Genomic DNA, 24,733 nt, shown 5'->3' on the forward strand with positions numbered 1-24,733 from the left:
ACGTATACGGTCAGCCACATCACACACAGAGCCCTGTAGGGGGGCGTCGGTACAGAGGGAGAGGGCCGTCCGCCCGACGAAGACAGTCAGTCTCTCCGAAGCCCTGGCAGAGAGTATGCAATCCCCTGGGTAGACACACCAGGAGAGAGGGCAGGGTGGCACGTGCTGCCAAGCAGCAGGTGCAGCCACTGCAATAGAAATGTGCAACAGGCCAGGTGGGAATGGCAACAAGCCAGGCCCAGAGAAGGCACGAGACGACACAGGGCGCACTCGCCCGCGATAAGCGAACCATCATGCCCCTGCAGCCGATAGCAAAACATGGGGCCTAACCATCCATACACCGTAGTAGCAGCCGTAGGGGCGCAGTCACCCACCGGCGCTCGGAAACAGCGAGGAGAGATCACCCACGAGGCGAGCTTAGCGAGACGACGAGGAACAGTCGTCAGCAACAGAAGCTGTAGTGGCACCCTCATCACCCCTGGGGAAAGCGATCCCATGAAACAGGGAAACATGTAAGGCAACAGAATATGGAGCGGGACCACTCCCACATACATGCCGTAGCCGCAGTGGTGTAGGCACCAAGGGCACCCCCCAGCGAGGCCATGGCGAAGTCACCAAGGGCCTACGGAGGACAACAAGCAGCAGGCTGAAGACAAAGAAAGCAGACAACTGCTTCGGGGCAGGAACGCTCACAAACAGTGGCATCAGCCACAGTGGACCTCCAGAGGGCCAAGGGGCGAAACGGCCAAAGGCCCTGCAAGGTCCGAAGGACGATGCGCCAGCCATAGGGCAGTGGGCAAAAGTGGACAATAGGAGGCAGAGCGGAATCACTCGCATACAGCAGCCGCAGCCGAAGTGGCGAGGGCACCAACGGCAACCACAATCAGCCCACGGTGAAGCCGCACACGGCCAAACGGGCCCCAGAGGATGACGCATAACAGTCCAATGATAATGCAGACGAGCAGAAAACAGGGCATGGAGCGGAACCACTCTCACACAGCAGCAGCAGCCGTAGAGGCGTAGACACCAACGGCACACTCAAGGAGCCGACAGGCGGGACCGCCCACGGCCAACATGGTAAAGAGTAGCGAGCTACACAGCATGATCTGGAGCGAAGCCACACCAACAGCGGCAGCAGCCATGACGGCGCGGGTGCCCTGGAGTGCTCAAGAAGCCAGAGCGAGATCACTCATGCACAGGACCACCACAACGTACCGGAGCTGCACAAGTGGCGACGGCATCAAGTAGCCTACAGGCGGAAACGCCCACAGCCAGAATGACACAGAAGGACGGTGGACAACAGCCGTAAGACAACGGAGAGAGGTAGGGAACAGCGGACGAGCGGGAACACTCACGCCGTACAGCCACGCAAGGGCGCAAATTGTGCAAGCATGTAGTGCCACTGTGTAACCCATGCGCACAGAAGAACGGCAGGATGTCTGGACCCCATCAACACACCATAGCAGGCGCAGTAGCGCATGCGTCGACGGTAGCGGAGCAGCCTACAGGGCGGAAAACACCCATGGCCAGAAAACAACTTAGGGAGGCCACGTGCAAAGGTCTGAAGATCCCGGAGGAGTGTTCAGAACAGAAGGCGTGACTGAACCATCCACATAAAACAGAAATAGCCGCAGTGGTGGGAGCACCAGCGGGATTCACAAGTAGTTCTAGCCTCGGGCGAGATCACCCATTGGCCACACAAACCCAAAGGGGTGTCGTGGAGCAGACCTCAGACGATGAACAAAGTTGAACACATCGGACAGGGTGTAATCATGCACACACGGTAGAAGCAGCCCTCGTGGCGGAAACGCCATCGGCATGCACAAGTAGTCCCAGCCCCAGGCGAGATCACCCATGGCCAAACAAAACAGTCACCAGACTGGGAACAGAGGTAACGCAGCAGCGCTGTACCAGGTACATCCTGAAACAGGGCATGCCGCCGGTATCGGCGGTAGGCAACCGGCATGGCGGCAACAGAAACCGGCTACGTCGGCGGCATGCGGTGAGCAAGCGAGAACACTGCCACCCTGTGCCCTCCGAGCAGGAGGCTAGAGGAGGGGAGGTAGAACGTCCAACACTCCAAACAGCCAACACCACGTCCACCCTGCGGCGCGCGTCAGGCGGAGGGCCCACACACGGCCCAGCAACATGCAGGCCGCACAGGCCAAGCAGGTTAAACCCCGCCACAGGCGTTCCCAGGAAGGAGGGGCACCCGTGAGGGTCGACATCCACCCAGCAGTCGGCGCAGCAGTGGGAAAAGACCCAACATGGAAGTCGGTAGGCAGCCGAGGACACTGGGCTGACAAGCAAACAATGCAACATACACACTAGGGCGAGGGCACCCCAACGGAAGTCAATAAGGAAGCCAGCAGGGAGGCGAGGACACCAGGCAGGCGAGCAAACACTGAGAAAAAACACATAGAAGGGGCGAGAGCACCCCAACACATGCGTACACAAGCATTCAATGCAAAATATACACCAGGGGTGAGGGCATCCCAATGGTGGTCAGTAAGGAAGTCAGCAGGTAGGCGAGGACACCGCACTGACAAGTAAGCACTGACAATACACAACCCAGGGGGCGAGGGCACCCCAATGGCAGCCAAAACACATGCGTGTAAGCACACAATGCAAAATATACACCAGGGGCGAGGGCATCCCAATGGCGGACAGTAAGGAAGTCAGCAGGTAGGCGAGGACACCGCGCTGACAAGTAAGCACTGCAAATGTAATGTAAGCACTGCAAATACACAACCCAGGGGGCGAGGGCACCCCAATGGCGGTCAATAATGAAGTCAGCAGTGAGGTGAAGACACTGCGCCGAGAGAACACTGCAAATACACAACACCGGGGCGAGAGCACCCCGAGTGTAGCCAACAAGGCGCCAGCAGACAGGCGAGGACACCAATCTGACAAGCAAGCAATGACACAAACTGCACATTGCAGTTGGCACTGGGCAGGCGCTGTCCAACCAAAGCGACTCACAGTAAGGAACATAACCACAGCCAACATCACTAGGCTGCAAGAAATGCACAGCAATACAAGTGCATGGCAAATACACATCACAGGGGCGGAGGCACCCCAACGAGGAGACAAGCAAACAAACGACCAGGTGACAACTGAGTGATTACACAGGCAGTTGGCAGAATACAATAATACCATAATACTAAACATGGTAACAGAATAATAGAACGGTGCGTGGCCCAGTAGGGAGAACACTAGCGTCAAGTGCACACTAACCATGTAAACAATGGAGCTGGCATGTAGCGGTGCGAGGGCCCTTAGGCGAGAACACCGGGGCAATGCAAATTGTAGATGAACCACCGCCACGCAGACAAGGAAGCCGTAATATCAAACGAGCACGTAAGTAACGGCAATACTAGAACGTAACAGAATGCGCCAACGCAAGCCAGCCCGTGGACAGGCACAGGCTGGAGGCGCAAGTACACTAGCGTATAACCAATAAGTTAGCAACGTTGCAACAGTTCAAATAGTTGAGCAAGGATCGAACTATAAACTGAGGAGGAGTCGTGCGCCATAACCGCTTATCAAACAAAACCAGCGGGGGAACACTGGAAACAAAGCGAGAATCAATGAAACCTGAATCAAGCAAACGACAGCGGCGCACCAACACCACGCAAACGCCATGGTCTAACAAGCAGTTCAGCCAGCCAACAGAGAGGCGACGTTAACCACAACCGCTTACCAAACAAAACAGCGGCGGGAAACACCGCTGGAAAGTTGGAACCAAGCGGCGACAGAAATAAGATATTAACAACACGGCTTACCTCAAAATGAAATGCCGGTGGAAGCCATCAGCGGCGTGAACACCGCGTCGGGGCGAGGGATACAACAGGTAGCTTAGCTCAACCGAGCGAGGACACTCGGCAATGAGGCAACGCATTACCTCTACGCAAACATGGGATATCTGAGGAAAACGAAGGGGACCAAAGCGCAGTTTCTTGGGGGATGTAAAAACACAGCCCCAATCCCGAGGGTAATGAAACCGACAGGCGCTAGTCCAAAATCCAGTAATGTTACATTTCACAGCACTCGCGACCTGCGATGATACGCGAGAAATGAAAAGAGGACATTTCCTGGGTGCGTTGCTCTTTTGACCCCGACCCCGGGGTCACCGGGTGACGTCACCCAGGTCACAAGTGAATTTGTTGTTACTAAGTACTCGACCTGCACTGACGTGCATGGATATCCATGTGCTGTAAGCACCGCCTCTGGCGGTCAGGAGGAACGATATAGAACCATGAGAGAACTTCTTCAAAACACTTGGTCTTGGCTTTTGCACAACAGATTCAAACAGCAGATTCACAGATTCAGGCATCAAATAGATAACATCCGCTAGGGCTACACAATATATCGAAAATGTATCGAAATCGTGATATCAAGAGTGGCGATATGCGTAAATTTGAGACAAGAAAAACACTCGGCTATATTTCAAAATATTGTTTAAATATCGGTATCGAGGTATTGCATGCTGTTATCAAGTATCGATTTTTTCCCCCTGATATCGTGCAGCACTAACATCCACCAATATTTCCTCTAAATACGGGACTTGGCACAAAATATTTTCAAATACTTTTCCCTGCCAGTAACAGTCCAACATTCCCTGAACTGTGGTAACCCTGTGCTTACTTTAAGTCTAGGCCTGGCATAGATCCAGGGTTGGGGGCTAAGGTACAAAATCAAAAAGTAATTGAAGCTTCATAGTACCATACATATTTTAGTCCACGTGCAAAATATGCATGATCACAAAAAGTAGCAATTGAGTTATTCTAACTTTTAACTGCATTATTCTATTTCAAAATAGCTTGAAGCTATGCTTGGTTATGCATACAACTACTTCAGAGAAAGTTGAGGCAACTACTGATTCTCAGACAACTACTGATGGGGTGAGTAAACATTATGATGGATTTTTGGGACTATCGCTCGTCATTTGTAATGACGAACGATCAACTCTATTTACCCTGTATGATTTTGTGACTCTTTCGTTAAAGTGTTCCCACAGTAACTATTACCAAATGCAATAATTTCATCCTTCCAGAAAATGCCTCAGTAGCAACCGATGCTTTTACACTGCACAAACATCTCTGCTGGAAGCAATTCATAGTTTTATCAACAAGCCTGACAGTTGCCAAATACTTCACCTCAACGATTAGCCAACCATCTGTCCGTCTGATGCTGATGCAGTACACATGTCTGATAACAACTCTTTACCAGACCAGACAAAACGGCTGACAAGTAACAAGTGGTTTGGCACAGCACACACATACTGTATTTCTGCAGGTAACTCTTCACCATCAATGTTTCCCATACCATTCTGTGGCACAGCACCACACTTTTCCGCCCACACATTTTCCTCCCACACGATCCTTTCATTTTCGCTCACACAAACCCAGCGAGTGAGACAGAAAGAGACACAGAGGCTGTAGAGACAAAGACATAGAGAGACAGAGAGAGAGATATACAGAGACATATAGACAGAGAGAGCAAGAGCAAGAGAGAGTGAGAGAGTGAGAGAGTGAGAGAGTGAGTGAGTGAGTGAGTGAGTGAGTGAGTGAGTGAGTGAGTGAGTGAGTGAGTGAGTGAGTGAGTGAGTGAGTGAGTGAGTGAGTGAGTGAGTGAGTGAGTGAGCGAGCGAGCGAGCGAGCGAGTGAGTGAGTGAGTGAGTGAGTGAGTGAGTGAGTGAGTGAGTGAGTGAGTGAGTGAGTGAGTGAGTGAGTGAGTGAGTGAGCGAGCGAGCGAGCGAGTGAGCGAGTGAGTGAGAGAGTGAGTGAGAGCATTGTATAGCACCACACAAAGCAAACTGGTCTGTGTCTGCCACTAGCCATGCTTCACCCATGGCGCCTCACCTGCAGCAGGGAGTGGTGCAGCGTGATCTCCAGCTCGGCGAGCCGGTGCGCGGGGTCCTCACACTCCTCCTGGATCTCCAGGTCCTGGCGCGGCACCGTGTCCCAGCGCCCGCAGTGGGCCGCCAGCTGGTGCACCAGCTCGTACTGGCCGGGCAGCGCCAGGCTGAGCCGCGTCTGCCGCCCGTGCGAGAAGCACAGCTTCCGCCGCTTGCAGGAGAGGCCCTGGGGGCCGCAGGGGGACCCTGCCTCGGCTCCCAGCGGCAGCATGCGCTCCCCCAGCAGGCAGTTGAGCAGCTGGTAGCGGGCCGTGCAGTCCTGGCCCAGCAGCAGGATGTAGGGGGTGCTGCCCACGATGCTGTGCAAGTGCTCTTCCTCTTGCCGGGGGAAAGAGATGCAGTTGAGCTGGATGCCTGAAGCAGGAGAGGAAGAGGAGACGTCGTTTAGGCTGCAGCTGGACATGCAGCTCACAGACCCCCCAAAACAAACACAATGCCAACACACAATTTTCTCTTTCATTACGTTTCATATTGTTGCTGGAAAAGAATAAACCACTAAGAATTGGCTAAACTAATAATCAAAACCAATACAGCTTTTTGAGTTGCATGATCTGCAGAAAAAAACATCATACAAGTTGTTTGTGCACTAGCTCATGCCTCAGGGAGGATGGGCAGGATATAGATGGTGGGATTCCACTACATCCTTCCTTTTGAGTTTTTCCATTTAAGCATGTTGTTCAATTGTCACAGGCAAAAATCATCTGCATAAAGCCTGATGCCTGGGTGCAGATCCCAAGGAGGGGAGGACAGAGGAAAAACTGCTCTGAATTCCCTGAATGTCCTGAAAACTATCCTGAACTGGCAAATGTGGAAAAAGAAAAGTAGACTACAGTATAATTTATTGATCCTGAGGGAAACGAATGAAGTAAATATCGTAACGCATTCGCAATAATACATGTATCGCAATGCATCGTGATAGAATTGCATCGTGGCACGTGTATCGTGATGCGCATCAAATCTTAAATCCCTTGCCAATACCCACCCCTAGTGACCATAGATTCACGAGTGAAAGAGGTCTACAAAGCAATAGTTCCATAATGAATGAAGTCAATTAGCCTAGTTTAATTATCAGCATATGAGAACAATTTCCGATAACAAGCCCACGAAACGCTAAAATCCTTCAGCTTAATTCTGAGCAGAGTTATGGGATGACAAAGCTGGTGTGCAAAAAAAAAGATCATGTGAGCGTAGACAAGAAAATGTCTGTTTGAAGCCTGAGTGTTTGTCCAGGATTTTACAGACAGTAAACAAGTAACTTAGCCTGTTGCTACAACAAGAAGAGGACTAGAGGGCTAGTGCATTTTAAAACTTGATGTTTGTCTACATTGGTCTACAGTAATCACTCCTTCTATGAATATAAAGAAAGGGTGGAGATCAGGGGCAAAAGCAAGTTTAGTTGATAATCTGGGCATGAAGTATATAAGTAGTAGTATCTGATATAGGCTAATGGACCTGTACCTCTGTTTTCATTGCAGAATGAAACTCTAAGTCGAAGTCTCTCTTCGATTAGATGGCTTAAGACTCTCTCTGGGTTAACTTAGCTGGGTTCGTGACTAAGCCATCGTTTTCATATGCCCCAGATTGAGAGTCAGATGGAGAGATAGATTGAATGAGAGTGCAAACTTGTTTTGTGTGTGTGTGTGTGTGTGTGTGTGTGTGTGTGTGTGTGTGTGTGTGTGTGTGTGTGTGTGTGTGTGTGTGTGTGTGCGCGTGTGTGCGCGTGTGTGTGGTGCGTGTGTGCCTGCATGCGTGTGTGATTGTGTGCGGGCGTGTGTGTCTTGCTGGTTCTGTCCTGGGGGGTTCCATCCCATGACCCATCCTCCTTAGGCCTGCTCCACATTGGAAACAGCCAGAGGAATTCAGCTGGGCTGCCTCTGCTGCTTATGTGCAGGACCTGCTAATAATCCACAACCCTGCTGAGTCATAGTGCAGCAGCAGTAGGGCAGGCGGGCAGACAACTAAGGGTGTGTGTGTGTGTCCTTGTGTGTGTGTCCGTGTGTGTGTGTCCGTGTGTGTGTGTGTGTGTGTGTGTATGAGAGAGGAGGGGAGGAGAGGGTATCCGACAAAGAACAGAGGGCAAAAAATATGATCTGCTAACACTGCTCCCAACACGTACACTTACACCAAAACACCCCCCCCCCCATTCTGTGAGCGCAAACCTGTGATTGGACATTGCTCCTGTGCTGTTTTGGTTCTATGCTGACGTTTTTAAGTAGGCCTGGTGTTAAACTATAGGCTACTAATCCTCTTCTGTACTACAGCATGGGTGACTGACTACTACACTTGATTCTCAATGCAGTCACAGGGGCTTTAGTGGATAATAGGGACACATAATTTCATCTCTCTCTCCGTCTCCCTCTCTCTCAAACATTCGCGCACACACACGCGCAAGGACACACGCACGCACACACACAAACCTTTGATGACACATTAACCATTCTTTCTCTCATCACAGCCTCATTGTAGAGGTAGGCTTATACATCTAAGCACTGCAAAATACTACACATATTAATACAAATATTATATTATTATATAATATTAGATTATATAATATTAATACAAATACTGAACCAAAAGCTGAATCACATGTTTTGCACCATATTGTAGTTTTTGTGATTTGTAGTTTGTACTATGTATCAGAGAGAGAGAGAGAGAGAGAGAGAGAGAGAGAGAGAGAGAGAGAGAGAGAGAGGTGGGGTCTATTTGGTTTAAAAATATACCCTTATAAAGGCTGATGCTGTGGAGTTAGACAACACTAGGCCAGCCTAATAAAGCGGGTTTCATTGATGTCAACTTTATCCTTCTGCAAAGGAAAAGTGCTGGGGGAAATTTGGAAGGTCAGAATTTCAAGGCGTTAAGCTGGGCTAGGAATTCAGACAGCAAACGTGTGCGGTGGTGCTGAAATTTTTTGTTTCACCCAATTACCAACAAACGTGCCTACTGCTGCAGACATTTGCGCCTATACGCTGTTAGACATTCTCCCTACTTGTTACCAAATCATGGGCTCAACAACAGAGGTTTGAGGCACATTTATTTTTATGCCTGTGAAAAATGTAAGTGGACACAGCTTTTTCTAACTTGGCCTAAATTCCTGACAGAACAAATCTGTTACATAAATGTTAAGTTACATGTTTTGCCCTATACTGCCGTGCAAAACAAGAACGCAGTAACTCAAAATGGTCAATTTTTTTTTAGATCGGAAATGGGCTTTAAACTACCTCATTTGTCTTGTGTCAAAAAATGGTGGTCCAACACCGTCCCGTTTTAGAGAAAAATCATTTTGAAAGTGCAAAAATGACCAAAAAATGTTACTGCGGTGTTGGATTAAAGGTTACGTCGTGCAAAACAAAAACGCAGTAAGTCGGTGAGTTACTGCTGCACTTTCCAATGGGTATGGTTTGGGAGTAGACAGTAATACTAACCAAGAACCCAGTAACTCCTGCAGTAACTCCATTTTGTGGCAGTAATACCAGCCATGTTTTTTGTGGCAAACATAGACACAAGACACATAAATGTTGTTTTTTCGGGGGGGTTTGTGTGCATTTAATTTCTATCCTAAAAAAGCATTAACTTACCAGGAAGTGTCACCAACACTTTACCGACAACACAGTTGTCACGCCATATAGGAAACTTTGAAGCCTTTTTTCTCAGTTTGCAGTTTTCAGAGTTACTGCGTTCTTGTTTTGTAGGGCAGTATAGCCTATAGGCCTGAAGTCACAGATCATCACTCATCAATACCAAAGTACAGAATTGGTATGTAAGCTAAACGTTAACAAAGAAGAAAGACCTACACGCTCTAGTCTCTCCAATGAGGATTTAATTTGCTTCTGCAGGCTTTTGGTGGGTAGACTGTCTTCAGGTGTAGGACGTTTAAAAAGTGTCCTTACCCTGTCACGGAAATCAAGCTTCCATATTAAATAATCCTGGACCTCATATTGAAAAACCCCGTCTGGGAAACTCTCATTGTCATTGTGACACAGCACTCCAAAGCAATCAGTGCTCAACGCAGTGCACACGATGAAATTGCATGTATGCCGCAACCATGCAAGGCGGCAGCCCCAAGAGAGCAGTGTGGCGGGACAGTACCATGCTCAGGGTACCACACATTCATAGAGAAGGATGGGGGAGAGCACTGGTTAATTACTCACCCCACAAACCTGGTGGGTTGGGAATCAAACAGACAACCCTTATGCTACAAGCCTGACAACTGCTTACCCATGACTGCCCTATACTGCTTCCTCAGGTTCTTGTTGTGCCCAGACATATCCAATCTATCCAGTTTAGCAGATTGCTCAATCAAAATGTCCCCAAAATGATCAAAAAACAATCAAATGAAATATCTCATATGCCAGCACAGTAGGTAAAAACTACAGGTAGGGTCTACTGCAGATTGGACATTTTGCTGAATCAACTTCTCAAATCTGTATCTTTTCACAGGACATAGTCAAGGTGGTAGGTGATTGTAAAGTGCTGAGGGAAACCCTGAAGTATCACAGTCAGCAACAGAGAAGTCACATCCCAAGGACTACAGCTTTGCCACACGAGCATGAGGCCTACGTGTGCTCATGAGAAATGTATAATCTGATTAATCATACATAGCTTGCACACTACTTCAAAATAAGATTGCACACTACTTTCCCAATACCATATCAGAGCCCCACAGACTTATGAATCGAGTATTGTATAGGAACAGGCATTATATAGGCATGGTATGCATGTTGTATGAGCTCAAGTCCCAACAACGCAGTATCAGCAGTCTGATATATTCTGTTATTAAATGTTTTTTTTAAATGCCTAAAATAAAAATACTCTAGTTCTGAGTGAATTTTGAGTGGTAAAACCCCCACTGGTAAACAAACTTCTTCGGTCTTGAGTAAGACAGATTATCAATCTTACTCAAATGCTTTCACGTCCACATGAACTTTCACACCATGGTCCAAAAAAGACCACAGAGGCGGAGTAACAATAACATGAAACCAAGCACTGATTGGGAGGTCACAGCCTTTAAACCCATGTAATAACTTTCTATCCTTTCACATCTCAAAGACGTCTTCACCAATATGGAGAACATCAGGAGATTTATAGCACTCCTGACTGTGTGGGAACTCTTGTGGTTGGGTCATTTCTGAGTGCAAGTCAGTGATTGCTGATGAAATGCTTCTACAGCACAATGCCTCTCCGTTGCACCGAGGCCCAATGGCATGTTGTGTACCGGTTTACACACATACTCAACACAAACAGGCTACCGTATGCTAAATGTTTCTGATTCGTGCGAGCAAGAAAAACGGAGGCATACTTGAGATTTCAGACCTCTCAGGAGTTGAAAATCTGCCATTTTCTGCCACTAATCTCTCCGGGGGACTTTTCTCCTTCCTAAATCCTATTTAATACATTTCGGCAATCATCACTCTCAAAGCAAAAAAACCCTCTTTCCTGTGGAAAACAGTGCGGCCTTTTTTAACAAGATGGAAACATGTCACTGTGAGGTCAGCTTTGACCACTGTTGCAGTTGCACCTGCTTTTTGCTGATGTCTGGGGGGAGCCCACCCTGAAATAAAACCATTGAGGTTACCGTCTTTGACTATGCCATGGCTTTTTTTGGAGCATTTTAACTAAGGCTCCACAGTCTTGGCTTTATGTGTGAGCGCCTTGGTTGAAAGTGACCAGTGGCCCACCCTCCCCTTTGAGCTGTTAGCATGTGGACGCAAATTGTCTTTTGAGGAGGAGAGGGGGCATGCTGCAGCTGGAGTATTGAGTGGACAGAAATGAAGGGGTCCACAGAGGGTTGTCTTACATTAGAACATTGGCCTATACATTTCTGGCGAAAACATAAATCAGAATTTCACTCAGCTCATACTCTACAGACACACATCTGAGCCTGAAAACATGCAAAGTCTTCACACCACTGACCACATGTATTGTCTTGTCTTACCTGCTTCCAATGCTGCGGCCCCCGGGTTTGCAGCTGATGCGCAGGCATTGCTATAGTTCTGTCGTATCTCCCGAAAGAAAATGTTCGTCTCTTTCAAGTTCTTTCTCAGCAGCCCAGCATGTTTGTTGTAACTGCTGCATGTGTTTTTCAGTTCTCGAGCCAGAGGCGTTAGTTTCTGTGCGTTGCCAGTGCCACCGCTGCTTTCCATGACTGGAGGATGCAGGCCTCACACACTGGGGCCACACAGTGATAACGCTGGATCGCCCCAGCAAGAGCTAGGCAAGACACCCCCCAAACAGAAAGGACTGATGAGCTGCGTCGCTTTCACCTTCGAGACGCCATGGAAAGTTCTTGTACAAGGTTCAGCCTGGCTGCGACAGTACTTTAGTTAAACTCAATTTAAAGATAACTTCGACTTCACAGCAGGTAACTTTGTGCTGAAACACAGCTGTGTGCGTGCTGTGTGCTTCGGCCAAAGGTTTTCTTTATCTACGTTAAGTTTGCAATGGCTGAAGCCAGTTCCAATAACACTTTCTTACTTGTCATACCTGACCACAACTGACAGCCCCAAAAGCATTTCACAAGCTACATTTTAATAAAAATCCTAGACGGAATTTAAAATTAAAGTAGAATAGCTATGACAAACAATAACACTTAACTCTCGCAGACAGCTAAGTGAAGTAACCAGACAATTTCAATGAGGGAGGATGAACTGTCAATCTGAGCAAATCAAACCAACTCCAGCCACAGCTAGCTAGCCACCATACGTATCTTACATAAGTCTACTACGTTCAATGATAACTATAACTTTGCATTATTCCTCTTCAAAACGCGATTTAGAGCACCTTTAATCAGAACTAGCAGCTATATCAAATCGGGGATCAACAAATTTCAACTGTGCACTTTCACTCTGCAAATTGGACCAGCCATGTAACGTTAGCAATGATGCTAATAAACAAGCTTTGAGCTGGTTTACTTGCACTTCCTAGCCGCCTGCAAAAACTAGCTGGCTAGACTTATCCCGCTAGCGAAAACAACCCGTTTTTTCATACCGCTCCAGAAATGATATCTGCTACGTTTCTAAAAAGGGCGTACACCATAACTATTACAATTACAAAGCTAGTCTGAGGTGCTAAATACACAGGAGTTAGTTGCTAAAGTGACAAACAAACTTCCCGTTAATAAGACCGCAGCCTGTGGCTAGCAAGCTAATCCAAAAGTCCCAAGGGATGGCAACTTTGGATTTCACAGCTAACGCTATCTGGCTAATACCCATCAATTCTGCTTACCCATCTGCTTGATAGTCTAGCAAGAAGCTGTGACACATACACATCAAAATGCCAAAGTGAGTGCAGATTGGTGGTGCCTCCAAGGTTAGTTAGAACATAGGCATCCGGTCCACAGAAACGCTGTCCAATGCATAGGCATCCGTGTTGTTGGATGTGGACGAGGACATGCTGCTCTCCACTCCCAATGTTGTGAGAGCTAGAATTCTAGCACCGAAAGCTGCCTGCCCACACTGTACGACTAGGAAAGAAAGGGGTGGCACCGGTTTTGTTTGTTGATGATGCAGTAGAACTATGGAGCATGTAGTTCAGTGAATTAGACCTACATTGTTTTGACATCATTCTTTATTGCAACAATAATAATAATAAAGAATAATAATAAATAAAGAATAATAATATTGAAAAAAAAATAGACTTAGAGTCTACATTGCATTACAGGTCATAGCTGGATTTTTTATTACCTCTCAGTATTTACATCTAATTCTTCATTATTCTTCACATTCTTGCTGCAGATTTTATACTGCACACTTCACAATCAATCTACCTCTCAGTACCATACATACTTCTATGACATTCTGTGCACATTTCTTTGTCAGCGAGATGAAGCTATCTCACTATTTTCTTCTTGTTGGAGTCCTATGTCTATGCCCATGTCTTTTTTATATACATGTCAGTGGTTTGGTTGTAGGGCAGAATTGAATTAAATACAGTTGATTAGACAATAATAATTGTCCATTTCTGTCAGAATCTCATGTAGGCTATGAGATACTGCTGCCAAAGTGTACAAAGTGCACACTTTTGAAAGTCGACCTACTAAAGGGTTTACCTGGGGGTACATAGATGAGAACCTTCTGGCACGTCATGGGGTGTCCAATGAGAGTCTGTCATCCAGGGCTTTGGCCATGCCCAGGACAGTCATCTGAAAGGGCCCAACCCAATGTATAGCCCTACAATCAGGGCTTGAAATCAACTTTTTGTCACTTTTTATGGCTAGTGGTTTTTCAGAGTCACCATTCAGCCATTCTACTAGCCACTGTTTTGTTTGTTAATATTTGATTTTATCATGATGCATAAGCTCAGAAAATGAAGAGATAAAACAAGACATTTGCGCTTTGTCCTAAATGAAACTACCGAGTATATCAGACAAATAGAATCTGAATGATCTTTCTTGAACCTAAATGTAATACAAGGTGAAACACGATATGGTACTGAGCTATGTCATACCCAAGAATAAGTCACCAGCTAAAGTGGCTAGTGATACTAAATGTTACTAGCCACGGCCAAGTTTTACCCATTTTTGGCCGGTTGGCAGGTACCAATGTCAAGCCCTCCCTGTATAGCCTACAATGTAATGATGACCCACCTGACCTCACCACCATCACCCACCGACCACACCTGCTCCCTCCTGGGCCCAGGACAAGTTACCTGTTTTCTCACCCACATTTTGGCTTCCCTGCGGTCAGCAGTCAAAGCACCCTTGCTGATTAAGAAGTGTGTGGTAAAAACCTGTGCAGCCATGCAGAGTCTCTGCAAACCTGTTGTGAAGATCACCCCCTTGTGGTAAACTCAAGGAACTGACCAGGGCAGTAGGCCCAGCTAAAATCTAAAATGTACTGTATTAGCTGTCTAATTTACAATGGTTAGAACAAGAGATTAGATTTTTGTATGCTGCTCTAATGTATGACTTCTAATGTATGACCATTCACTTAAACTAGTGTTTAGAGGCTTATGATGAGGTCAAGGGGCGTTATGAGGCTTATGTTGAGGTCAAGGGGGCTTTTGTTCAAAAAAGGTTGAGAACTACTGACATAAACCATTGCCATTGACACAGAAGGGTTTTTTTTTCAACCCATGCTTATCCAGGCTATGCATATGTGATGTGAGCTGACTTTTTTACCTCCGTCAAGGAGGTAATGTTTTCGGTCGCGTTGGTTTGTCTGTTTGTTTGTCTGTCTGTCTGTCTGTCTGTCTGTCTGTCTGTCTGTCTGTCTGTCTGTTTGTTTGTTTGCTTGTCAGCAGCATAACCCAAAAACTAATCAACGACGAAACTTTCTGGAGTTATTGCTAATGACCCAAGGAACAAGTGATAAAATTCTGGTGGTGATCCGGATCACGGAACGGAACCAGGACTTTTGGAAAGATTCTGTCAGCAGCATGACTCAAAAACTAATCAACGGAATTTGACGAAACTTTCTGGAGTTGTTGCTAATGACCCAAGGAACAAGTGATTAAATTCTGGTGGTGATCTTGATCATGGACCGGAACCAGGGCTTTTGGAAAGATTCTCTCAGCAGCAGAACTCAAAAACTAATTAACGGAATTTGACGAAACTTTCTGGAGTTGTTGCTAATGGCCCAAGTGAATAAATTCTGGTGGTGATCCGGATCACAAACCGGAAACCAGGACTTTTAAAACGATTCTTCACCATTGCTGGCCTATATATCTAGATGCCCCTAGTGACCAGAAATTGAATTGCGGGGACTCAACAAATAGAAGGCAGAAAGACTTAGGTGTAACATAGTCAAATGTTCTATCAAGAAGCTTCCTTGGCAGAGGTCTTCGCTCTCTGAGTGCTTCTAGATTGTTGCTATTTTCGTGTTCTTCTCACAGAGCTCACCTTATCGGCTTATACCAAAGGGTGTTTCCAAGTCTGTTTTAGAAATAACAAGGCAAATTTAATAATTTCACTTAAAAAACAATTTAGTTGCATAACGAATTGAAATTACTTTCAACATGTTGGCATACATTCTGGTTTGCAGTATTTGGTTTGGGATTCAAGAGGTGAACTTTTATGGCTGAATTGATTAGGTGAAGTGATCATCAATAGCATACTGTATGCAACCTATGTAGACCTAAATAATTAACCTTATGCAACGTAAGTCTTTACATCACTGCATACTCATTGCTTAGTGTTCCATAGCAGACTGTCTAATATTAAGGCACTGTGATTCTGCAATATAGGGAATCTTCATTTTATGACTAGGCCACTGCGAGCCTGTATGATTTTGAAAATAAAGAATGTTTCTGCATGTTGAAATCATAACCTCGCCAGGTATATGAACGATATACAGTTATGGTAATATAAATGGCCATGCCTTTATTATTAGCCTATTATTATTATTATTATTATTATTATTATTATTATTATTATTATTCAGTGAAAGCCTCCACAAAATGTGTTGACTCACTTTTTACAATAGGGCAAGGCCTATATTTTTAATATACATAAAGTTACAGAAATTATTATGTTGTGTCTCTAAAAATAAGAGCATGGCAGTTTCCGTTTGTATCTGAAGGTCCCATGTCTGTTTTTTTCCCTTCTATGAGTCTGAGTCAACTCATCACCCCCGACCCAGACTGTGATACAGTACAGTATACACTTGCGCAACTCCTTGGCGATGACTTCAAGGCGCGCAATAATGCACACAGTCTGTTCCCCTGCAGAGTGCAGACCCTTATTATCTCTATGCCTAAACTTGATTTTTTTTTTAGTAAGAATAGACCAAATCATAAAATTAAGGAAAACGCAGAAAAACGGTTTCAAAGGTTTGCCATGCAAATGGTAATGCCTCTGCAATGTTTTAACGTTTGTAATAACTATTTCAAAATACAATTTTGAAAGAAAATAAAACATAAACTTAATGTGTGATTTGTACAAGGTAGGCAACACGCCTACGTGGAATAAACGGCATAGCAAATGCAGTTCATATTTTTCTTAGACCCCCGTTTGTAATATTCCGTGTTTATCTGGCAACCCACGCTCCCGTGGACCCGCCCACAGCACTCTGGCACTCCGTATTCAAATGGAGAGCCTGCACTGCGCGCAACGTTGTTGACTTCTGGTGCGTTGGTGAGTGGGAGAGAGAGCTCACCTGTGGAGCAGTTGTGCGTGACTACGATACCAGGAAATGTTTGAATCCGTGTTGTCTGTGGTATAAGAAAGACTTGTTTGTTTCGTTTCAAAGAAGATACATCCAAACCATGGAAACAACTATCTTAAACGGCAGCGGACGTCTGTTAAACGATTGCTTGGCAGCCCCTGTTGAAAACTCGTTTTCAGGTGGAAACAACGTTTGTCAGACTCCCGTGAAGCGACAGGCGGTGAAGCGGCACCACCACAAACACAACCTGAAACACAGATACGAATTCCTAGAGACACTCGGGAAAGGGACGTATGGGAAGGTCAAGAAAGCGATCGAAAGATCTGGGAGACTGGTGAGTGATCCAATGATCAGGATAATCAGGATAGTCAACGAAATGTATTACACTGAAAAAAACCTCTGCTGCAGCTTGGCTGATCCTCAGGCCTTCTTTAGAAAGTTTGAATAGTTGTCTTTTAACATGCTGTTGGCGACTTTATCTTTCCCTCAACACCCAGTGAAATGAATTTCCGTCATGCTGAGAAAGAGGATGACATAATTTGGACTTTTATTTGGTGAAAAGTGCACCCTTTGGCAATGTGTCCGGTTTAGGAACGTTGTTTCAAACTGGTTCGGGTGCATTGCGATTTGCTGGTTCTGTCAAGAAGCCAGATATCACTGGTTATACTACCACGAAACCAAGTGACTCGGAACACACCAGTTTCACTGAGTGATTCTTCCAGCTTAGTATGTGATCAGTGGTGTGACAGTGTCCCTTCCTCAGGGAGATTTTAAATAATACCAAACAAATTATTGCGCAGGTGTCATAGGGGCATATGATTCATGTTTACATTCAGTTGCATGTTTAGGCAATAATATGATAGGTCAGCAGTAAGCTGAGGATTGAGTTTCTTATAGAATACATTTGCCCCCCAAAGACACGTGTCATCCCAGCACAAATCCAGTAAGAATTGAATGGTGCATTTCAAAGAGCTGGACAAACTGCCCAAATATGATTCACATTGGTTGACCACTACCTCTAGTCTGCTCTACATCACCTGGCTACCAGACTCACGTGTTAGTCGGCATACAGACTGAGACTCCCAACGGAGTTCGCTCCCGGACGTGCGGTCCCCGGTGTTTCTATCACTCCCGGACTTGCGGTCCCCACCCGATTATATTTCACGTATTATCATATACTGCCACATACAAGCAATTTAGGGTTAGGTTTAGGTTTAGGGTTAGGGTTAGGGTTAGGTTTAGGGTTAGGGTTAAGGTTAGGGTTAGGTTTAGGGTTAAGGTTAGGGTTAGAAACAAAAAACTAACATCAACAAGATAACTGGCTCCGTAATATGGCGGTGGTACCGTTAGTCTGGCTAGTGGGAGCGAGATGAAATGGGAGTGTAATGAGATGGGAGCGTGAATCTGGGAATCGTGTTAGTCCATGCAGGCTATGCCATGACTGGCAACACTGCTGTCTGGTTCAATCATTTCACAGCACTTGACATGGGTAGACCTGTGGTCATTGTAGTACATCTCAGATCAACACTGAAGTAAGGGAATTGGCAAGTGAAATTAAATGTCACTGGCTCCTCATCTGTTGGATATTGCAGTCAGGTCAGCGAGAGTCAGGAATCTTCAGTGAGTGTTGAATGCTCCCTTTGAGAATAGACCGCTATTTTTCCATTCACAATACTTCAGTCTATGTGGGACAGAGATCTCATGCATGGTGTAGGAAATGGCACTTGCCTTTTTGTGTTTCGTAAAGTTTTATGTGTTACATGTTGAGTAAGACTATGAAACATGTACTTCTCGGACCCATGAAAGGTCTGTCCACCTTGAAGTCTGTGACCTCTTTTAACGTGCAGCTAAAAAGTTGCCATACATCATTTCTATTCAATTAGATCACGGTATGCACACAACAGATGTACAGTAATGATGCTAGTATGGCATTCAGATATACAGTACTTTTACATGATTCTCAAATGGTGGTGTTTGCTAGGCCTACATTTTGAAAAAAACAAACATAGGTCATCATAGTCAGTTATGTTGCAGTTGTAATTTATATATATATTTTTTGTAACCTAACCTACCCTGATGACAATGGCTTACAATGAAAAAAAAAAAACAAGTTGGACATGTGTTTTCACTTTCGACGAGATAAACAAATGAGGCCTGTGGGCACGGCACTGATCAGCCAGCTCTATGATCTCACACGCAGCACAGGGCCACACCAGCACTAGGCACTAGTACAGGGTGAACTTCCAAGACAGTCGACACGGCAGTTGGATTTGAAATATGGCTTTCTGTCAGGCAGGGAACAGCCACTCCCTTGTGTTTGGGCACACAAAGAACTGGAGCTGTGTGTGCTGCTGAGCATAAACCTGCACCGATGATGATCATCCCAAGCAGTCACTCAGCACGCTCATAAAGACTTGTCAATGTGTAATCAAAACCTGTTTGGCATCAAGCGCTCTGAAGTTACAATTCAATCGGTTTGCATCAGGCAGTGAAAACGGCTTAACTTGAGAGGGAGACCTGGGCTGGGAAACGGTGTATTTTTGGCCCTTCTTTGGTGTCCTCATCCTGTGTGTATGCAGGAATGTGATTTATTTTTCTACCCAGGTGAAAAAAGGTGGAATGGAACGTTCCCACGTACGAAAATATGAAGCTGCATTCCAAGCTCTCCTGTGCCTTAGGGAGAAAAAAGGAAGAATGGAGGAGAGGGAGGGAGGGGGTGAAAGGAGGAGTGTGCTTACTATTACAAGTCAGATGCGGCATTTATGCAATAAGCAGAAATCATGAGCTTGTCAAAGTATGAATTCCAAAGTCTGTTGAGGAAAGAATCTGTTCAGAGTTATCCTTTCCCTTCAGGCCATAGCAAAAACACCACCGTCAGATCAAAGTTCCCTCAGCAGGGTTTTACCCCTTGCCTCCAAAGTCCAGAACAGTCCTGGGTACAGTGTGTGATGAGTTTTTTTTTCCTCAAACGTTGACATAGTTGTTTAGTTTTGCGTGCATATGGGCATCAAAGGTTGCGCTTGACTGCCAACCAACCGTGAAAGACACCAAGCTGAAACTACATGTCATGTCATCGTCCCCTCCGTAGCCTTGGACTTAAAGCTCGTATTGATCCCCTGTTTCCATTTTGGAGGTTTCAGGGGCTTTCTGGGAACACTGTGTTTCCCCCAGCACTTTACAGTGAAGGCGGCCACCTTGAAAATAACCACCTACCACCTTGACTAGATCCCCAGGAAAGGGGATTTTGTAATATGGAATTTCTAAAGAAGCTTTAAAACAAAACAAAAAATGTACATGTTATTATTATGTTATTATTTTCCAAAATGGCCACATGGCCTTTACCACAATGGTAATCGCATGTTTTTGACATAGCTCACCCCCACCACCTTGAGAAACAAATGTTCTACGGGAAACACTGGAACAAGTCTGTCGAATTCATAAATCACACCTGTGCCATGAGAGAATGGAAAGTAGTTTTGCATTTTAAACAATAAGGCATATTGTGAGCTGGGGCGTTTTCACAATGGAGCCCATGTCAGAATTGAACAATGGCTGTCAGTCCTAGGTAAAGGTGTGGGATTTGTTTTGAAAGCAGTGCTTTGTAACATTCAAAAACTCCTCCTGTGAAGCAATGACCTTCAGTTGACCATCTCCAGCAAATGCACCCTCTCACCTCTTGTACTTTGACCCACCTGTAGTCAAGGAAAGAGGAACTGTTGAATAAAAACATGAAACATTCAGAGGAGGGATTTAGATGGGGCTTCCCACTAGCCAGTAACATTTCCTTTATCCTTTTCTCTAGAAGTGGACTACATATGTGGAGTGTAATTGTTGGTCAACCTTCAGTGTCTGTTAAAAATTTACAAACTTCCCCAGAAGATTTAGCTGCTCTGTTGGAGTCAGCAGTGGTAAAAAAAAAAAACCTCCTTATCTTGACTAAACGTGCCGGCGTTCTAAAAATAATCAGGGGAGTGTTTGCTCACAGGAATGCCGGACTTCTGATGAAGGAAATATTTGGGGTAATTGCCCCTGCTGATGTTTGGCACTTTTTTTCCCTTGATTTTTTTTTTTAGAGTGGCCCTTTTAACTCGGAACTGGAGTCAATGTTAGGAATTTCCCCTTGCAGTCGCTTCCGTGGAGATGAAAAGATAAGGTTATTTTGCCTCTTCTCCGTGGCCTGCATACCTGCGAGTGAAAGCACTATGAATAACTGCTGACCTCATGCCTGTCTTACTGGAGAGAGAGAGCGAGAGATAGAGACAGAGAGAAAGAGACAGAGAGTGAGTGAGCGAGGGGAAAAGCATTTTAGAGCGACGCCCATTTTTTGTTTGTCGTAGGCTAGTGTGATTAGTGGCATCTCTGTTGTTACCACAATACAGGGCTTTCTGCCCGGAGATCAGTTGTTTCGTAAGTTGGGGAAACTCTATAGCTCTCCTTGGCCAGCAACAAAGGTATCCTCTCCATTGTGTTCTTTTCAAATGTACCTGACCGCATATTCCAGCTGGCCTCCCATGCTGCTCTGCCCATACCCCTACAATGGCCTGTGATTACGAGAATTTCTCAAGGAATTCTTGAGAACTGACGACTCCCAGGTGTGGGCTCCTGATCCCTGCACGCGAAGCGAAGCGACCCAGACAACCCTGCCAGACACTTGATGTGACGCACACATTTTTTTCCCCCCTGAAAGACAGACATGAGTCAAAGGATTGCACTACTTTGTGTGAGTGAGTGAGTGTGTGTGTGTGTGTGTGTGTCTATATATGTGTTTGTTTGCACAAGTGTAGATGTGTGTGGGGCCACACAGACTGCGTCATGGTCTATTATTCCCAGGGCCAGAGGTCATCGGTGGTCGCTGTCCATCCTCTGCTAATCACACACACACACAGACACACACATTTACTCACAGAGCTGTGAAGAATGTGAGGCATGTGTGTGTGTTGCTGGCGGCACAAGCACTCATAGCCACACACGCGCGTTCTCTCAGGCTAGTTGGGAAAGATTTAAAGTCAGACATGTCTGGGCGGCCCACCCAGACACCTCAAGAGGGGGTGAGCAGACAAAACAGAGTGAATCACAGATTTTACTCTCCTTTAATCATGAGGCACATGTAGTGTGTTGCATGCCTACGCTCAATTATACAGTCAAGCCGATAACACCTGGAGCTTTATCATACAACAGTGCCAGAACGGGACCATACACTGTAAAGCATGCTCTTACACAGACAGGCATGAACTCAGCCAGAATCTCTCTCTCTCTCTCTCTCTCTCTCTCTCTCTCTCTCTCTCTCTCTCTCTCTCTCTCTCTCTCTCTCTCTCCCTCTCCCTCTCCCTCTCTCTCTCTCTCCCTCTCCCTTTTTTTACTCACTCACTCACACAAACACACACACACACACACACACACGCATGCACTACTACCTATTTACCTCCAAATCACACACAAACAAACAGACAGGCTTTTACATTAAAATGTGGTGACACCAATTCATTTTATGGACCTATTTTGATGTAACAGCTCACAATGCAATATTGACTATGTGGAATGAGCCTATATCTTACGTCCACACACACACACACACACACACACACACACACACACACACACACACACACACACACACACACACACACACACACACACACACACACACACCATCTCGTTCCCCATCAGGGTTTCAGGAATGCTCATGGTGAGATGGAGATAGTGGGGGTCATAGAAAAGGAAGTAAGGATCATTTCAGTGAAATTGTGTAACAAAAACAAAAACAAGTCTGGACGGTTTAGGGAGGTGCTAGGAGTGTTTCCTAGTATGTTGTTTTGGTTGTTGCTGGTACATTGGTGTACCCTTTTGTCTTGTGTCGTATTGTGTGCTCGTTTGCGTGTGTAGTGTAGTATTGAGCTCATGTTTTTGTGCTCGTAATCTCTCTTTGTGCGTCACCGTGATCAATTCTTCCTGGTTGGAACATGTGAAGATGCAAACACGGGAGTCGGGCGGTGACCAAGCATGTCCTGCCCAGAAATACAGTTGGGTTGGTGTGTGTGTGCGGCCCTGCTTTTGACAATGGGCCCTGTCGGTTCATCTGTTTTTGTTAAGCGGACGCCATTTGCAAACAGCGAGCGATGACTCACTCTTGTCATTGTCCCATCACCGTTGTCATTGTTGCACCAGTGACAAAGTATCAGCCACTTTTTGCGGATTCTCTCACACCCCCGGCCGCCTAAAGAAAATATTTGTATTACTAATATCCCTGATCAAAAAGGCAAAAAGGATGGATATACACATTTCTGGCCCAAAATCAAATATTAGTGTTTGTTGTTATGTTGTGTGAATAGGAATACACTTGTATATTCTTTGAATCTGTGATTTCAATGTCAGTGGTATTGATATTGTATTGGATTCTCAAATATTTTTCTGTTTGTTTCCCTTTTTTCTAAAGGTGGCCATTAAGTCCATCAGGAAGGACAAGATCAAGGATGAGCAGGACCTGGTCCACATCCGCAGGGAGATCGAGATCATGTCTTCTCTCAGCCACCCCCACATCATCACCATATATGAAGGTATGCCCATAGCCCATTGAATTCCAATGGCATTAAACCCAGCTTAAAACCTTAACCGTCCCCACTTGTAGTGAAACATCAAAACAAAAATAAAACCCTTCACATTTTGTTCTCTCGCGTCTTCACGTGAAAAGGTTCTCCAGTTATTGAATTGTAACATTATAGTTATTAATACAGTCAGTCAGGGAGATGCAATAACGCTGCTTGCCAAATACGTTGGTGCCAACTATGTGAGATGATTTGGGGAAGCGTACAAAATGTGCTCTGAGGCACAGGCTGCTGCTGCCTGCCTGCCTGCCTGTCCCGTGCTGAGTTGGCCGGGCCGGGGCGTTAATGGAGGAGGCTCTGAAGTGAATCACTCCTCCGAGAGAGGGGTGTCTGCCACCCTCGCTTGTCACGCAAGGCTCATTGTCTGCCTGGCGGTGACCCATTCTGTGTTATGTAAGCACTAGCACCCCCCTGCCCCCCCTTTTTTACAGATTTACAGTAGGCACAGTGGGTACCCCCTAAACGTGTGTGTGTGTGTGTGTGTGTGTGTGTGTGTGTGTGTGTGTGTGTGTGTGTGTGTGTGTGTGTGTGTGTGTGTGTGTGTGTGTGCGCGCGTGTGCGTGTGTGCGCGTGTGCGTGTGTGTGTGCGTGCGCGCGCGCGCGCGCGCGCGCGCCTGTACCTGTGTGTCTATCCTACACTGTCTGAGGGTAAAAACAAGATTGTGATCGTGATCATTTCGTCATATTAGTGTGTGTGTGTGTCCCATTTTGTCATATTAATGTGTGTGTGTTTCCCATACAGTGTTTGAGAATAAGGACAAGATTGTGATCGTGATGGAGTACGCCAGCCGAGGGGACCTGTACGACTACCTGAGTCAGAGGCAGAAGATCGGGGAGGCGGAGGCAAGACACCTCTTCAGACAGATCGTGTCTGCAGTGCACTACTGCCACAGGGTGAGTATCCCTACCTGTCCAAAAAAATAATATATATTTTTTAGATCTCTTTTGGGATTTTACACCTTTCAGTGTTTCCCACAGAAATTTTGGGGGGGAGGTCGGGGGTTGTATTCATGCAGTGTAAATGCAAAATGGCAAAACAATGAGTACAGTATGACATTGGCGCATGGAGAAGCTATAGGCCTTGGCCTACATTTCAGCCATTTATATTTTGA

General features: G+C 45.9%; 2 protein-coding genes across 2 annotated transcripts in view; one reads left to right on the forward strand and one right to left on the reverse strand.

Annotated features, from left to right (window-relative positions):
• The window catches only part of dstyk (dual serine/threonine and tyrosine protein kinase), a 59,164-nt gene extending 45,800 nt beyond the window's left edge, over nt 1–13,364 (reverse strand). The window contains exons 1-3 of the mRNA XM_063215927.1: nt 13,142–13,364; nt 11,853–12,223; nt 5,865–6,274 (exon numbers count right to left, since the gene is read on the reverse strand). Of these exons, the coding sequence (XP_063071997.1) occupies nt 5,865–6,274; nt 11,853–12,060 (618 nt within the window). The 5' untranslated portion in view covers nt 12,061–12,223; nt 13,142–13,364. The remainder of the gene's footprint in view (nt 1–5,864; nt 6,275–11,852; nt 12,224–13,141) is intronic.
• Nucleotides 13,365–16,975: 3,611 nt separating this feature from the next.
• Nucleotides 16,976–24,733, forward strand: part of nuak2 (NUAK family, SNF1-like kinase, 2) — a 15,704-nt gene continuing 7,946 nt past the window's right edge. The window contains exons 1-3 of the mRNA XM_063215928.1: nt 16,976–17,353; nt 23,453–23,573; nt 24,364–24,515. Coding sequence (XP_063071998.1) covers nt 17,120–17,353; nt 23,453–23,573; nt 24,364–24,515 — 507 coding nt within the window. The 5' untranslated portion in view covers nt 16,976–17,119. The remainder of the gene's footprint in view (nt 17,354–23,452; nt 23,574–24,363; nt 24,516–24,733) is intronic.

The sequence above is a fragment of the Engraulis encrasicolus genome, chromosome 14, assembly GCF_034702125.1.
Source record: "Engraulis encrasicolus isolate BLACKSEA-1 chromosome 14, IST_EnEncr_1.0, whole genome shotgun sequence".
NCBI classification, from domain to species: Eukaryota; Metazoa; Chordata; class Actinopteri; order Clupeiformes; family Engraulidae; genus Engraulis; species Engraulis encrasicolus.